General features: G+C 39.2%; 2 protein-coding genes across 2 annotated transcripts in view; both read right to left on the bottom strand.

The window, feature by feature from the left end:
• Nucleotides 1–10,037: 10,037 nt before the first annotated feature.
• LOC133846509 (uncharacterized) lies at nucleotides 10,038–12,127 on the bottom strand. The gene is made up of 2 exons (XM_062281527.1): nucleotides 12,016–12,127; nucleotides 10,038–11,692 (listed from the first exon to the last, which is right to left on the bottom strand). The coding sequence occupies exons 1-2, from the start codon at nucleotides 12,031–12,033 to the stop codon at nucleotides 11,540–11,542; spliced, it is 171 nt and encodes a 56-aa protein (XP_062137511.1). The 5' UTR covers nucleotides 12,034–12,127; the 3' UTR covers nucleotides 10,038–11,539.
• Nucleotides 12,128–13,100: 973 nt separating this feature from the next.
• Nucleotides 13,101–17,645, bottom strand: part of LOC133846508 (uncharacterized) — a 96,909-nt gene continuing 92,364 nt past the window's right edge. Inside the window, 2 exon segments of the mRNA XM_062281526.1 lie at nucleotides 13,101–14,372; nucleotides 15,827–17,614. Of these exon segments, the coding sequence (XP_062137510.1) occupies nucleotides 13,101–14,372; nucleotides 15,827–17,614 (3,060 nt within the window).

The raw sequence follows: 17,645 nt of genomic DNA, 5'->3' as shown, positions 1-17,645 counted from the left end.
TGTTGAAAAGCTGGGTGATAGTGCAAACGGCGCAATATGGGAGCTCGATGATCATTTTGGGAGTTATGAGGTCGCATCCCGGGGATTTTTCGGATTCAGTTGATTTTTGATGATGCTAACGATTTCATTTGGGCGAAATTCGATTGGCTCACGTTGAAGCTGAGGCTCATTTGATAAAGTCGGCAGAGTAAACGCACTCGTGGCAGGATTTGGTTGGAATACATTTTTAAGGTGGTTGGCAAACGTGCTGGCTCTGTCTGCATCGCTACGCGCCCAGCCTCCTGTGGGATTTCTTATAGGCATCACGGCTTCTTTCGGTGAGCTCAGAGTAGGGTGAGCTCTCCATAGTGAGTTTTTCGTACTAGAAGTACACAATTGCTCTATGTAGTGGCGTTGGACATATGCTTCTTCTTGCTGTAGAGCTTTAGTAAGTTCACGTGAGGCATGTCTTAAACGTTGCTTAGAAGATGGCGATCTGTGGAATTGCCACTCTCGACGTAAGCGTCGCTTTTCGAGGACGAGCTGCTCGATTTGTAGATTTGTCTTCTTTCGATTGCTTTGTGTATTTATGGTTTGAGGTGTTGAAGCTTGGGCTGCAGAGACAAGTACAGACTCCAGTGAATTAACAAAGCTGTCTACGTCGGCTTCATTATTGAGATGGGGACTTAGCTCAATGTGTGAGCTTATATACTTTCTGTACTTAATCCAATTAGTTTTCTGTGAGGTCAATTTTAGTGATTGTTCCAATGTTCCTGGATGCCGGAGTAGAATAAACAGTATAGGCGAGTGGTCAGATGAAAGATCCGAAAGGCATTCGGCGCTTATCAGATTTTTGGAATGTTTTTGGTAATCGCAAAGTCTATTAAATCGGGCAGTTTCTTTGGGTCTGCCGGCCAGTATGTTGGTGTGCCAGGAGATACATAGTCGAGCTTGTTCTTGGCGTTGATAATGGCATTGTAGAGCTGCTTTCCTTTTGGAGTCACGAGACGAGATCCCCAGTGTGTGTGCTTGGCATTGTAGTCTCCTGCTGCTATGAAGTGGTCTCCTAGTGAGTTGAAAAACTGCATAAACTCATCTTCAGCTATAGTGAAGCGAGGGGGCAGTATACGGCGGCTAGTGTAAGTTCGTTGCCGGTATTTAGTTTTATATTTATAGATGTGGCCTGTAGGTAGTTTTTAGCAAATTTGTTATGATAGTAGTGCTTAATACGGCTTCTGATTAGAATTCCAGTCCCACCATGTGCTTTACCGTCTGGATGATTTGTTCCGTAGAAAGTATATCCTCGAAGATGAAAATTGTATTTGTTTGTAAGGTGTGTTTCTGAAAGCAGCATTACGTCGATTTGATTGTCGAGTAGGAATTGAGCTAACTCAAGTTTATGCTGTGAAACGCCGTTAGCGTTCCACGTAGAGATCCGTAGGGGAGTCATTATTTGGATTGTTGTGAAACCAGCATTTCAATCAATAGATTTTGGTTTCGCATTAAATCTTGCATAGTTGTGCGCATAAATGACATAAATTCTGTAAGGCTTTGTTGTAAGCTGCATATCATAGCTTCGAAGTTGCTTTTTGACTGCTCCGGCGATTGATGTTGCTGAGCCATGTTTGGTTCTTGGTATGCTGATTGCAGAAATGAACTTTTTGAGGCAGGGATAGCCGGTCCTGATTTTAAAGCGCTTGCGTATGTCACACTTTTGTCAGAGTTAATAGGTCCTAGTGAGGATCTGGCTGCAGTCGAGAAGAAGACTTCAGGGTTTGATCTGGAGACTTTCAACGTTTTATTTTGGGTGCGGGCGGTAATTCCTTTTTGATGAATGCGGCTTTTCAGATCCTTATAAACTGGGCAACCTCTATAGTTAGCAGTGTGATTGCCACCGCAGTTGCCGCACTTTTTCGAGTTGCAGTCATCTTTGCTCGCTGGGCAGTGTGCGGAGTCATGAAGCTCTCCACAAACTACACACACCGGGCGCAGTTTACAGTATGACCTTGTATGACCATATTCTTGGCAGTTCGCACATTGTACCGGACCATTGCGTTTGTGCGGTTCCTCAACTGTAATTCGGCGATGCAGCAGGAACTGAAGATTGTATATAGGGTGCACTTCGTATTTCTTCAGGGGCTTATTGTCTGGCTCGAGCTCAACCTTAAAGAGTGGCTGCGGCTTTCTATCCCTGTTAAGGATATTGAAGACTGTCTTTGCGCTAAATCCCTTCTCTTGTAGTGCCTTTGTTATCTCTGCAGGCGTTACTTCAGATTCTATACCCTTGAGTACGACTTGCAAACCCTTGCTGCTTTTAAGCTGATACGTGTAAAAGTTCTTTTTATTATCGGTAAGATATTTCGATAATACTCTGTAATTATCTTCAGACTTCATTTGAACTTTTGTTTCGTGAATGTTGCCCTTTACAAGGGGTATTATGTGGAAGTTATCCTTGCCAATAAGCTCAATAATTTTGTTGACGAGAACATTGGAACTTTTTTCTCGTATATAAATAGGCGGAGGCTTAGGCTTCCTTTTCTCGACTTCAGTAGATTCGGCCGCCTCAACCTCATAGGCGTCTGCCAAGATTTTGAATCGGTTCGAGTTCATGTCCGTTTCTATTGCAGCTAGGCTAGCATTGCCACGGGTTATTTTGCGTTGAGAATTTAGAGGGCTCATCTTTCTTTTAATTTGAATGTAGCGATCCATACCAGTCTGCACAGCCGGCTTAATAGGTTCATTGTTTTTGTTCTTTTTTCGGGCAGCGCAGCGACAGACGTAGTAATGTTTGCGCTGCTAGCTGATGATGTCGTTAAACGCGCTGTCGATACAGTTGCGGTTGTTGTTGTTGTTACGGTTGACGTTGTCAGCGAAATTGCGGTGCTGGTTACTGCGCTCTTAGGCTGCAGAGACATCGATGGTAGCGAGGGAGAGCATGAGCGCGCTCTATTACTCTCTACGTTTAAGAATTCGGTCGAGTTGGGGGTAATTGACCGCACTTGATCAGAGCTTGCATTATATTCGGTCGCTTTAAAAGAGAAGTACGCGTTGTTTCGTTGTTGTGAGAGCCGTCTCTCGTCTTGCTCACGGTGACGTTGTGCACGAATGTCGTTTTGACTCATTGTAATCGAGATTGATTAATAAGAGTTTTAATTGTTATGATTTATATTAATTAATTAATCAATCAATATAAACATTAGCGATTTCATCGCAAAGAGCGTCTTTTCGCGATATTGTAGATTTTTTAAACCAGTCACTGCACTTATGTGATCTTATTGAATATTTTTTCCCGGAGCACAATAAATACACGTCTGCATGCGACGACGGTTATTGAAAGTTGAAATGAAAATAAAATTTAATTCAAGCGTCGACGTCATCCTAGTTGCTGCTGTTGCTGTTGCTGTCGACGTCATGTGTTGCTGTTAAGTGCCATCATCATCAGCAGCAACAGCAGCAACAGCAGCAACGGCAGCAACGGCAGCAACGGCAGCTCGAGCTGCCGTCCTATTCTCATCATCTGGGAACTGAACTGTTTTGTAGTGTTTCGCTCGACTTTTCAACACACACACACGCACATAAGCTTGGAAAAACTTTGTTGGGAGGAGAGGTCGCTCTTTACGGGGGTCTTTGCAGAATTGAAAAATAGTTGCCATAGTTGCCAAACGCCTTTTCACAACGAGAGTAAAACCGCTGCAGAAGTCAAGTGTTTAATTAAGGTTTTCCACTCAAGCGGCTTTTAATGTGCAAATATTTGTTTGTAATTAAAAAAACGAAAAAAAGAAACATAAAACTACTGAGTACCAACGCTAGTTATAAGCGAAACTCAAAGCGGACTTGTCAGTCATGATATCCTCCAATTAGAGTCTCGTTTCACTTTTGGCTCAGTAGCAGGCTGGCATTCAGCCTATGGCCATCATTTATTAAGTGTCAAAAGTTATTTTCAACCTGTCAGCGACCAAAAAGCTGACGGAGCCAATGCAAAATGTCAGTTAGCTCTATCTGACAGTTGGCTAAAAGAAGTCTGGCAAAAGACAAGCCAATTGTGTTTTAACAAAGGCAAGCGAACGAATAGTTTGAGATAGAAACGACAAACGAAGCCAATATTAATTTTAACATTTCAAAATCAAACTTGAATTTTCTTTAATTGAATAGTAAACAATCATTTATTTCATGATTTCAAATGTTAAAATACTTGAGATTTATTGACAAATTTTTGCAAATAAATTAGTATCTAATTTCATATTTTATTCAGTGAGTCTCAGAATGAAAAGTATGTTATAAATGAATAAGCTTATATGAATATTATTTATACAATAATAGCATATACATATATTTAAAATGTAGATATTATAGAAATGTTAAGCGCATTCAATATAAATTTGTATATACTATCTATATGGAATACTTATTTATTTGCAGTTTTTTATTCACATAAAAGTTGTATGGCAACTGTAATAATAATGCAAAATTTTAAACTTCTTAGCTTTCATTCCCAACTGGTATTCATCTGATTAATAGGCATTTAAGATTCGATGCCACAGTTGTGGCACAAATCAATCAGTAGGGGGCAACAAACGCAACATGCGAGCCATATCAAAATTATTGCCATTGCCGTCCGTTCTTTTGGCTCATGTGGCAGCCATTGAATATTGCCTCGCAATGCTGCCTCAGCTTCGCAATCCCGCCTCTGACAATCAGCTTGTCAGCGCTTGCACAACACGAAAGAACAAAGCGCAACAAACGAGACGAGAAGCAACAGCAACTGCAACAGCAACAACAGTTTTGCCAGTCCAGACAGAAGACACAGCAAACTTGGCTCAATTTTTCAAGAGAAAGAGAGAGAGAGAGAGAGAGAGACATAGAGAGGGAGAAACTTTGGTCAACGTCAGGCGGACAGGAACTCATTGCAAGTAGTTCGGAAAGTTTCTGATTGAGGCACCGTTTGGCATTTCGAATCTATGCGCAAACATTGCAAATGAACTTTGATTGTGCAACTCACTGCAGCAGCAGCAGAACCAGCAGCAACCAAAGGAGCAGTTGTTCATGTCGAAGGACAACAGTACACAATAATGACAACGTTGAGCACGACGAGAGCAACTCGTACAGGCAACACTTCAAGCAGGTAATAAAGAAGCAAACTTGAAGTAAAGAGAAGAGAGTTAGTTATTGATAACAATATTTTAAATCAGCGAACAATAAGTCAGATTTGGTCCTTACGATGCAAATAATTACTTGAATATTGCATGCTACCTGTTGTATTTAATACGCTATGAAGCTCAGATGGCATGCAACTCTCGATGTGTGTGTGGCATGTTGTCGTAAGTTCATTTGCTGCTTTCTTTTGCTTCCGCTGCAGCTCAATGTCTGCCCCAGCGCATTCTGTAGTCTCAGTGCTCGGTTCTCCCGGTGCAATTGCTCGCTCACCTTTTGGCATTTTGTATGCTGCAACAGCTTCCGCACAGCAGCAGTTGCAACAGTTGCAGTCACCATTGCTGTTGTTGCTGTTGCTTTTGCTTTTGCCTGTGATTGTGATTGTTGTGCCATCAAAATGTGTCATTGCTTTCCAAAAATGCTACTCTAGGTTGTCCCCCCTCATTCACTGTTCTGTGTTTCAACCTAGAAAAGCGAGTGAACTCCAGAGCTCTGCCTTTTGCTGCTTCGATTGCAGCCATTGCCATTGCCATCCTCGTCGTCATCATCATCGTACTCAACATCGACATCGACATCGACGTTGTCGTCAGCGTCGTTTTTGTCATCGTCAATCAGGCAGACTGACATGGAAATTATGAGAGTTTGTATTTTGGCATTCACGAATCGACAGCAATGCCATATCGAAGCAAGCAACCATCCGCAACATTTCGTTACGTTCACTTGCGTTGCATCGAAGTCTAGTTGTAGTTGCACTTCCACTTGCAGCATAGTCTAGTGCTTATAATTTATGTGCGTGCTGTTGCTGTTGCTTTTGCTGTTGCTGTTGCTGCTACAGTTGTTGCTGATTATGGCCTCAAGGCTGATTCCAGCTGCAGCTCACGTACAACTTGCAGCAGCTACAACTATGCAAATCATACGCACCGTTGTACGCCAACACGCAACACAAAGCTGCGGCAACTTTAAGCCAACACAAACAATTGACTTTATCGCATTACAAAATGTATTTGCAGTTGCACATATTTTAGCAAGCTTTTTACATAGTCTGTTAGGTTAAATATCCTTTATATTTTTTAAAAATACATAAAAAAGAAAAGAAAAAATGTGAACTTATAAATATGTTGATTTTATTTGCTATGCACGTTTTATGAAGTAAGTTAATAACTTTATGCTTTTGTAGAGTTATAGAGCTTTTCCCACAGTTATTAGTAGCAAGTAAAACACACGAAAATTAATTAAAATATGTTCTATGTTTTTCAAAACGTTATAATACTGCAACTAGTAATAAGAGTTAGTTGAAGCTGCACGATTGATTGAAATTACAATATTCAAGGTGAAGCAAACTGCAGTGGCCAAGGAAAATATCATTAAAGAGGCTGATAAGTTAAGAGTGCGATGTGCTTTACAATGCTAAACCACACAGCTTATATTAATTAGATAATGAAGTAAAATTAACTAAAAAACACTTAAATGGAAATTAATTCAATTTAGTTACTAAATACATTTTTTTTTAAATTTAAATTTTTTAAATATTGGAAAAAGAATTAAATTAAATATTTATTAATTCATTATTCAGTTAACACATTTTAGTTTTATTAACCTGTAAATTTAGAGTTTTTTGTAGAATCGGAATCTGTTTAAGCAGAAAATCGAAGTCATTAGCAGAAATGGTGGAAAGAATTTTAAGTTTCTCTTTAAAATTTATAGACAGATAAGTTTCAACAAAAAATGCACTTAAACTCAATAATTTTCTTTCGGCAAACATTTAAAAAAAAAAACGTGAAACCTTTTAACTTTTGGGTAAATACCTAGCAATTTCTTAGCACACCTCAATAAAGATTTAAATATTTTGTCGAGTGCAATTGCCAGCACGAAATCGGTTTACATAAACCAAAATGCGATGTGTAAGCTAGCGATTCATTGTCAGCTGCAGAATGAACTATTCGTAACCCAGAGACAGCAACTGCTGCTGCTGCTGCTGCTGCCAGATGACCCAGATGAGATGAGAGCACATGGAGAAGAAGATGAAGTGGAATCTCCTGCGGCAATGTGGCCGGAGAGTGAGAGAGAGAGAGACAAGCCAGGTCAGAGCACCTGGAGCACACCACAGCAGAGCAGAGAATAGCACAGCAGAGTTGACAGCCCGGAGACAGTTGGCTTTTGTTTTAGTTGGTAAAGTTTATGCGCAGGCGGTTTGTTTTCTTGGCAAGCCAAACAGATGTGAAGGACATGGCAGGACATGGCAGGGCAGGCACTTGAATGTGCAGCTGCAGCAGCAACTAATCGAAGTGGACTTTAATTTAAAACTGCATTATTTTGCGTTTCCAAAAAAGTTGTTCAACTGAAGCATGAATGTGTTGCCAGCAGTTGTTGTTGCTGGTGTGTTGCAAGCAGAACAAAGTAACTGACAAACTGACACAATGACCGAGTGGGCTAACTAAGAGCAGACAGCGAAAAGGACGAAAGGAGAGGGGCACAAAAGGAGGCTTATTGTTCGACAACAGTTGGCACCATTAAATGTCATGTACTCCACGCCAACTCAACTCGATTCAACTCAACTCAACTCGACTCGACTCTGTTCCATTCTGGTTTACGAATGTCTGTCCTGAATGTCGTTCTCTCGCTTTTTGTCTGTCTATCTGCCTGTCTCACTCTCGCATTCTGTTGCTGTTTCTGTCTGTCTGTTTGTTTTGCATACTTTTCGGCGCCATTAACAGCAGACAGAGCAGTCATTGCCATTGGCTTTTGTTCTTGCTTTTAAAAATTGTATAGTTTTTGTTGTTGCAGCTGCTGCCTGTTGTCTGCCACTGCAACATGTCATTAGAAGGAACACCAACACACACACATACACACAAACACACTCTCGGTAAAGTTGAGACAAAAAGTTAGTCCTTTGCATCTGTGCAGGTGTTTTGTTTGCTGTCCTGCTGTTGTCCATTTATTTAGGGGTCATTGCAAAGGCGAATTTCGGCCATTAGTTGAACCAGGGTTGCCAGGGTTGCCAAATGCTGCCCCAGTGTGGCAATTAGTAATTGCCTTCTCCTCCTCCTGCAATGTTTTTTTTCTGGTATTTGAGTTTTTATGAGCTCACTAGGCACGTAATTGTTTAGAAAATTTGTGTACAAAAGGTTTTCGGCATTTGGCAGCTGCACTCGAGAGCACTTAATAAGTTGCTTTCACATAATTGTAACAGCGAAATACTTTATAGCGAAAAATAATCAAATGCCACTCAATTATGTTGCCATCTATTATTTGCGCTTTTGCGATTCGGGGTCAACTGTCAACTGAAATTCTAATTAGAAACAAAGCCAAACCGCGCGCTCACTTCACACACATTCCAGCACACACTCTACACTCCATCATTCAGTTAAGAGCTGAATTGCAATTGAAGAAGCGCATTAAAAATTAAATGTAATTCAATGAAATTGCGGAAATGAATGCGGTTTTTTCCCAGCTGTAAATGTGAAAAATTATTTTATATACACATATGTGTATTTACATGTGTGTAAACGGAAGTGCAACAAAAGTGCATCGCCAACTTTTATTTTAGAGTTAAAACAAATATGAAATTCGCATCGATGTGCCAAATTTACCTAAATTTTGAAGCGTCAATTAATAGAAGCGAAATCGCTGTCAAATGACCTCGACTTCGTTGCACCTGTGTGCGTGTGTGTGTGCCAGAGTGTGTGTGTGTGTGTGCATGCGTGTGTATTTGGCAGCTACGGAAATGACAGTGCTGCAACGCCGCAGGAAGCAATAACCGAATTCAGTTACGTTGCACGGAAATGACACACGGCAACGTCAGAGAACGAGTCGGAGCATAAAAACGAGCAGCAGTTGCATGCCACATGCAACTTGCCACCTCCTCCTCCTCTATTTGTGTGTGTGTGGCCATGAGAGAGAGAGAGTAGGAAAGAGGAAAAGAGACACGTTCGATTGGGCCAACTAATATGCAAAAATTGGCACTAAATTCGCTTTTGATTTCGAGCCACGCGAAAGGAATTCAACTTGTTTTGCAATTTACATGCAAGCGAAGCTGAAGCTCGCAATGCTTCTGCTAAATTTCCGGTTAACTGCAGATAATATCGAAATGATTTATCCTTGGCATCAACAATGCTTTGCTTTGCTTTCCCTTTCTATGGTTGGGTATTAAATATTGTCTTTTGGCTATTTTTTTATACCCGCTCCTCATAGGGAGAAGGGCATTACAACATTGTGCCTGCAGTAAATGTACTATATGTAACAGGCAGAAGAAGCCATTTCAGACGCTATAAAGTATATGTATATTTTTGATCAGTCAACAACCGAAATGTTTTAGCCATGTCCGTCTGTTCATCCGTCCGTATGAACAACTAGATGTTAGAGACTATAAGAGATAGAGATATAATTTTTCGATAGCACTTGTTACCTTTCCAAGTAGATCAAGTTTGTTTCAAATTTTTGCCACGCCGACTTCTGCCCCCGCAAGTCGTCAATTATCGAATAACAAGCGTAATTTTGAAGCTAGAGCGATTTGGTACATACAATTATAACTATAGAATTCAAGATTCCTGAAAATGCGGTTGCGATCAGAAAAAGTTGTAGAAGTTATTTAAGAAATACTTTTGTATAGACAAAAACGCCTTCTTATTAGAAGCTTTGGCTGACAGTCTGGTATATTGTGCACTGTATAGTATATTTTGAATGTACTAAATGTAGCATTCGGTATAATTTAGTTTTTTGCGGTATATTTTAAGAAGTTTGCCAAATTGTTTTTCTTTGATTACTCAATTGTAGCTTTCTTATTTGTTTTATTTGAAAAATGTCATTTTACTTTTTATTTCTTTATACTTACTTTTATATTTATTATAGATTATAATTTATAAACTTCTCTGTAAAATAATTTTAAAACCTTTGAAATGAAAACACACTTTTTGAATTTGTAATTTTACAATGTATTTATTTAGTTTTTCTTCATCATAATTTACTTTACTTTTCGTATATTTACGGGGCATCATCAATCATCATCATTATACATATGTGTGTATGTATATATATATATAGATTTATATATATAAGTACTTGAGTCTAAGTTGTTTACCTTCAATTTAATTCCACTTTTTGGTTGTTCTTCAATCCTATTTCTTTACCTTTAGTTTTATTTTTACTTTTAGTTTTCTTTTGTTTTTGCCGGCATTTGCAAGTAAATGCTGTTTTATATCATTTATTTGTATAATTATACAATAATATATGTATGTATATATATATATAGAATTTGTTGGTTTTTATCTTCTTTCACATAATTAATAATAAATTATATTTATAATTAATTACAATAAATTGCATAACAAAATTGATTCGACTTGCATGTTTGTTTTTCTCTTTCTTTCTTTTAGTTTCGTTAATATCAATTATTTATGTTAAATACAACAATTTTGGTATTGTATATGATTATATTGTTGTTGTTGATTTGTTGTTTTTTTTTTTCTCTTCTTTTCTTGCTTTTTTGTACACAAATAGAAAACAATGTAAATTAATATTAATGTTAATATTTCCCTTCCACTTTTTTCAACCTGCTAATTTGCTGTCTGTTGTTTTGATGGGTATTTTTTTCATGTAACTATGAACACCCTTGACCAGAGCATTTTAATTTTGTTATCGAACCAAAAAATCTATTTCCTGTAAGGGTATTAAGCATTCGACTAACCGAAGCTATTTCCTCTCTTCTGTTTTTTTGCAAGTTTGTGTTCCTTTGGGATTTGTTTTGTTTGTTTTTTCTTTGCGGTTCATTTTTATAGTATACGAAAAAAAACTTTGCAATTTTGTTAATGATTTTGCTTTGAATTATTTTCTAAAAAAAATGTGTCTATATTTAGTTGCATATTTATTTTGTTCGATTTTATGTTGTGTTGTGTTAATTAGTTTTCAATTTTTAATTGGTTTCTTATTTGTTTGTTTAATTAATAACTATCCGCTTGATGTTGCTAAGTACAATGCCTGCTAATATTTGTTGTGTTTAGTGATAAAAATTATGTAATTGCTTTTTTTTTGTTTTTTTTTTGTTCAATGTTACTTTTTTTTACATCTCGCACCTAATGGACCTGTCAATGCTCCATTTAATGCTCGCTTTACTGTCAAAATGTTTAGCTTTTAATTCGCCATGAGGCTCCTAATATAATATACATATTTGGTTTATTATGTTTGTATTCGTTTTTTTTGCATTTTTAATTAGATTTTTTTGTATAACAATTACTATCATTTGTTGTATTAAGTTAAGAAATTCGTTATTCATTTTTGCTTTAAACAATTTTACAAGTAAGTTTCATTTCTGTAAGACAGAAGCTCAAACTCTGTATCAATTTAAAATGTTTTGTAATTCAAAAAACAGAAAATAACAAAATGTTGAAAACATTTACCAAAATGCACACGATTTTTACTGCTTCTCCTGCTCCTCCAGAGCACCAGTCTTCTTGTTCTTTTTGACCTGGGCATAGAGGGAGGCTGCCTTATAGTTGATGGGCCCATAATGCTGACTCTCGAGATCGGCATAAATGAATTCATCATCGAAGTTTGCGGCATTCAATGGCTACGAATTTGAATTGCAATTAAATATTTTGTGTGACTTTCACTTAATTTTGCCATTGAACAGTCCAAATTTGGGGTTAGAAAAGCGCAGTTCATGCAACATTATGGTATTAATAATCTATAACGCCTGTCGTAGATGTAAATGTTAAGAAGAGAGCTGAAATGCGAGCGTGAGTAAAGTGTGTGCTAGCATAGCATATTGAACGATTTCAAGTATCGAATCGAATTGAATCTCAAATTGACAGCACGACAGTTGAAATAAATTATTAATTACAATTAAATTGAATTACTTAAAAAAGAAAAAGAAGTAAACGATGGATTTACCTTTGTGACATAAAACATTTAGCTGGGCATTTTAGTTGGAAAGTTATACAAAATGAATTTAGAATATATAGGTATTGCTGCCTTTGTATGGATCCTCAAAATCGGACACATGCTATAAGAAATCAACAATGTTTTTTTGTCATTTAGAACACACTTTAAAAAATACTAGAATTTTGAATTCGATGTAGTAGTTGTTGTTGTTGATGATGATGTTCTTGTCGTAGTTAGCTTTTGTATTTGATGACCATGTCTTTGGGTTAGGCTTGAATTTCGTTTAATGCTTTGCTTTGGTAATTATAAATATCGATTAAATTAATGAAATAAATATGGAATAAATACATTGCTTAATACAAAATAGTAAGGGCTTGGCTTCTGTTTTGGTTTTGCTGCTTAAATCATAGATTATAAATGTTGCTTTCTATTTAGTAAATATATATACAATACAAGTTTTTCATATACATACACATATCTAAATTTGTAATTTACACAAAACTACTTCAAACTTAACACACATACAGTCAGAGTTGTCTTAATGCATAATACTTAAACATATTTCATTATATATATAGATTTTGTCGGAATGAATCGCTTTTCGCATTTGTTGTTGTGCTGGGAATGTTAAGTGTTTTGTATTGTTAATTAATAATTTATCAAGTTTAAATTTAAGCTAACTATTTACACTAACAAAGCAGCGGCGTGTCATCTGTGACCTTTAGCACACTTGCTATATAGACTATATATATTCGATTTCTTCATATTGGGTTGAGAATCTCGGGCTTCGCTAGAGGCCAAGCGAGTCGCGTCTATTATTCGTGAATATATTTATGAATATATATTTATGAGATATGAGAATAATGCAGAATGTAATTTGTTGTTGTCTCTCATTTTGTGTTGTTATGCTAGAAACTATTGTATATTTTAATTAAGTTTTCTTTCTCTTGAATTATGCTAAGTATAAATATGTACTTATTCCGTTTTTCATTTTCACGTTGAGTTTCATCTACTTGCGTTATTACTCTAAATACCTTGTATGCGTCGTTTAGGCCTGTCTAACTTTTGTGTGTGCCCCAAAATTTGGTGGCATTCTAAATGTGCACCTCGCGATAGCTCTGCGTCATGAAGTATCTCAATGCCCCTGCTGTGGCATTGGCAATGGCTGCACTATTGTTGTTGTTGTTGCTGTGGGCGGGTGTTGTGGGCGGTGCTGTGGCATTGTGTGGTGTTTCCTCCTCCTCATCCTCTTCATCAACTAGCTGTTCATCAACAACATTGTCATTGCTGTTGCCGTTGTCATCATCGACCATGTACTCTTCCTCGCAAAAGGAATATCCCAAATCCTCCTCCTCCTCTGCCTCACCAGCAACAGTTGCTGCCGTTGCTGCTGCGTTTTGTTCCTTCTTTGGTCGTGTAAACATAAAGTCCGGATGCGTTTTAGTTAGCACCTCTAATGCCTCCAACGAAGCGGCAGGATTTAGTTGCAACGCCATTGGTTGCAGCTGCTGTTGCTGCTGCTGTGTTGCATTCTCTTTGCGTTTTTCATAATCAGGCAATGCGTTGGTTGCTGCTGCTGCTGCTGTTGTTCCAGGTGTTGCAGGTGTTGGCGATATTGGCTTAAAGGCATGCCGCTCACTTAGCGCCAATGGTCGATAGATGAGCGGTCCGAGCTCCAGCTGCTGTTGCTCCCGTTCCAGCTGCTGCTGTTGCAGCTGACGTCGCAGCTGCTGCAATTTGCCATTGGCCGTTTGTGTGGTCTGAAAGTGGAAGGTGTGATGTTTGCGCAACGGCAACCGCATCGGGCGACGCACCACCAAACAATCGTAGGCCCCGCCAGCCAGTGGCTGTGTTGCACTTGGCATCGGCGGTACATATCTTAAATTCTGATTGCCGTCAACATTGCTGGCATTACAGCTGGAGTTTGAGTTGGCGTTGGCGTTGGAGTTGGAGGTGGCAGCTAATCGACTTGCCTGCAGCTGCAATTCATTTGGCATTAGCATTTGTTGTTGATGATGGCCACACCCCCGTTGCCCATGCTCAGCCCCCCGCCCATTGTTGTTGCTGCTAATTTGTTGCGTTGCTGTTGCAGCTGCTGACGTTGCTGTTGCTGCCGTGCAGCAATGACTGTTGGCACCAACGGCTTCATCGAAGTTGCCGTTGTTGTTGTTGCTGTTGGCATTAGGGGCTTCGGCATCGATGGCATAATACCGTTTGATATGTGCGTAGGGGTCACTGATGGTCTGTCGTCGTAGTTTCTTGCTGCAGGCAACACTGTTGTTGTTGTTGCTGCTGCTGCTGTTGCAGTTGCTGTTGTTATGCCGTTTAAGTGCTAAAAATGGATTATTGGCCAGCAATTGGTTTGACTGCGGTTAGTTTTGTGGTTTGCGATTTATCAAAAGGCATTTCACATGCATTCATTTTACATTTTGTGTAATAGTTATTGTTAATATTATTCGTGTTGTTGTTTTTGTTGTGAGTGGCGACAGCATTGCAGTTTTTGTTGTTGTTTCATCAAAATAATATGTTTATGCAATTAAAGCAAATGTGCGACATGTAAAAGAAAATAATTGAAAATAATGAAATCATGTAAGAAATTTGCGGTCAACATAACAAGAATTAAAAATTAAATGTGAATATTTGCAAAATAACCTAGATCAAAAGCGATTTAATCAAATTAATTCCCATTTACTTTTTCCCCGAATTAACACGAATTCAAAACAACAAGAATTAAAAATTAAATATGTTTAAACAGCATAAGCCCAAAATTATTTCTCATTTTATTTTAACCTAACAAATTCAAAATAACGAGAATTAAAATCAACCTAAATCAACCAAATTAACTCCATTTTGATTATCCTGAATAAATACAAATAACAAAGAATTGAAAATTGTATTTATAAATGAATAGAATAAAAGCGATTGAACTAAATAATTCCCAAATAATTCTATTCAGAATTGACACAATTGCAAAATAACGATAATTGAAAATTGTATTTAAAAATACAAAGATACTGATTAAATCAAAATAATTACAATCTAATTCTCTCCAGAACAGACACAAATTCAAACAAGAATTAAAAATTAAATTGTAAAGATTAAAACAACAAAGAACAAATATAATTTAATCAAATTAATTACCGCCTAATGCAAATTCAAGCTTTTCTAAAAATTTCTCCGAATTTTATTCCATTGCCTCTCATTTTATTGACATTTTTGTATAACATATCTAATTCAGAATTTACACGTACATATTTATTTTCCTTGTATTTTTAGGAAGTGCTCATATTGCATGACAGCATTCTAAAGAAATTTGGCATTTCTAACGAAGTGTAAAAATATTGCTTTGAAACGGCTAAGCAATATTTAAATTCTCTAAATGTTTAATTTTACTGTAAAGACTGATTAAATATAAGATAAAATTACTTGACGTTCTCTTCAAGGGGCTCTGAATATCAACATGTATAAATTCTCTAAGTTAAAACACTTAGCTAGTAATATTCATTTATAATTTCTTTTGTTTCTACAATATTTTAAAGTTCCTAAAACTTTATTACTGTTTTGCTATCAACAAATAAATAATTTAAGCAATAATTTGAACTTAAAGCAATTAAAACCCAATAAAAACTTTAGCTAATCAGAGAGTTCTCTTTCTTGAATTCAATTTTTAAACAGATGAAAATGAACGTAGAAGAGAGAGATATAGTGGTGGTAATTGTGTGGCAAGTGTGTTGTGTGCAAATTGAAGGATTGCCACCAGTAATTGAGCTGCCTGCCACATGCCCCGTTGAGCCTAAAACGAATCTTGAAGCATACGCACCTCATGCGGACCCACGCGTTGCGACAGTTGCTGCTGCTGTTGCAGTTGCAGTGCTGATGCTGTTGCCGTTGTGCTGGCGGAGGGCTTGCACTTGCCACGACTGGCGGCACTGATGCTGCTGGCCACAGACAACATGGAGGCAGAATGTCCGGGCTGATGGCCCAGTTGGTACTGCTCGTAATCCTCGGGTGTTGTGATTTCCGGCGTTGGCTGCTTCTGATGTTGATGTTGCTGCTGTTGCTGCTGCTGTTGCTGATGGTGCGATGCTGGATGGCGATTACAGCGTGTGTTGCTGACGCTAACGGTGCCGGTGCCGCTGCTATAAAGCGAATTGCACGAGCTAAGCGAGGTGGGATCTGTGACTGGCGCCGACGAAGCCGATTCATAGGACGAATTAATATTGTGCGCCGGTGAGCCGGCACGTGCTGCCATCTGCTGCTGCTGCTGTTGCTGCTGTTGACCCTCCACATTCATGTAGACTGGCTTGCGAGTCAGATTCAGACCCGAGGAGCTGGCCTTGTGCGACTTGGGCGTCCGTTGACCCAGTGCCGGCAGCTGCGATTCATACGAGCTATTCGAGATGCCCGAATCGCTGCGATAAATGCTAAGGCGTTCGGGCTCCATCAATTGAAAGTCAGCGCCAACGGCGCCGGCTTGGGCATCAGCCTTTTGCTGGTGCTGGCGATGGTGATGTTTCTTCTTGTGGCTTTGCGAGACGACGGCAGCCGTTGGCTGCGTATGCAACTGCACAGTGGCCAGATTTTGATTCAAACTCAAGTTGAGATTGCTGCCAGCGTTCAGTATGTTGCTGCTGCCGTCGTCGCCCATCTCATTGTCCAATGTGTCGCCGTTGCACTTATCCGCCACATTCTCATAAACAGGCGGATCGTACAGACGCATGGGCTTGCCATTGGATTCAATATCGCCATGGCTACCGCCAGCAAAGGAATGATGCCGCTTGCACTTTGGCGCCGTCGACGTTGCATTCGCAGTGGCTGTTGCCAGCGATGCATTTAGATTGTATGCGGGCTTCTTTAGTTTATTGTTGCCACCGCCGCCATTGGGAAACTTGAGTGAATAGAATTTCTTGTCCATGTCCATGCGATCAAGCAAACTGGCCGCCTTGCCTCGCTTGCCACGCTGCATGCTGCCCAGCAGCTCCTCCTGTCCGGCTGCATCGTATTTCTTAAAGTTGCTGGCGGCCAGAAAAGGATTCGTATTGAGCAACGCTGAACTAGGAGCGGGGGGAGGCGGTGGCAGGCGTTCTACAACTGCATATGTGGGTTGATAATCGTGTTCGATGGCATTCAAGAGTTGCGCATTGGACGCGGAATTCGTGTGAAACTTTTGCGATTGCTGCTGCGATGTTTGTGGCTGCTGCTGCTGTGATTGTTGCTGCTGCTGTTGTTGCTGCTGGTGATGATGTTGCTGATAGTATTCGGTGTAGCTTTTGGGAAAGCAATTGCTGAGATTGTATTGGATTTGATCTGAGCTGGATTCGAGTTGATCCATGCTACGATTGTGAGGGGGCGGGGCTGTGCAGCCACGCCCGTACTGCAAAGTGTTGTACTGCAGCTGTTGCTGATGTTGCTGCTGCTGTTGTTGTAGTTGTTGCTGCTGCTGCTGGTCGTAGTAGTGTTGCTGCTGTTGAGGATGCTGTAGAGTCTGGTGATGCATCTGCTGCGGGTTGTTCATGGCTTGACCAATATTTCCATTGAGTCTCTTGGGTCGTGGAGCGACGCGCACCACATTTGTGTTGTTATTAAAATTTGTAGGGGTAGTAGAGAACTGCGGATGCGGATACGAATGCGGTGGCGGA

Source organism: Drosophila sulfurigaster, chromosome 3, assembly GCF_023558435.1.
Source record: "Drosophila sulfurigaster albostrigata strain 15112-1811.04 chromosome 3, ASM2355843v2, whole genome shotgun sequence".
Taxonomy (NCBI): domain Eukaryota; kingdom Metazoa; phylum Arthropoda; class Insecta; order Diptera; family Drosophilidae; genus Drosophila; species Drosophila sulfurigaster.
This window is presented reverse-complemented; position numbering and strand designations above follow the sequence as displayed.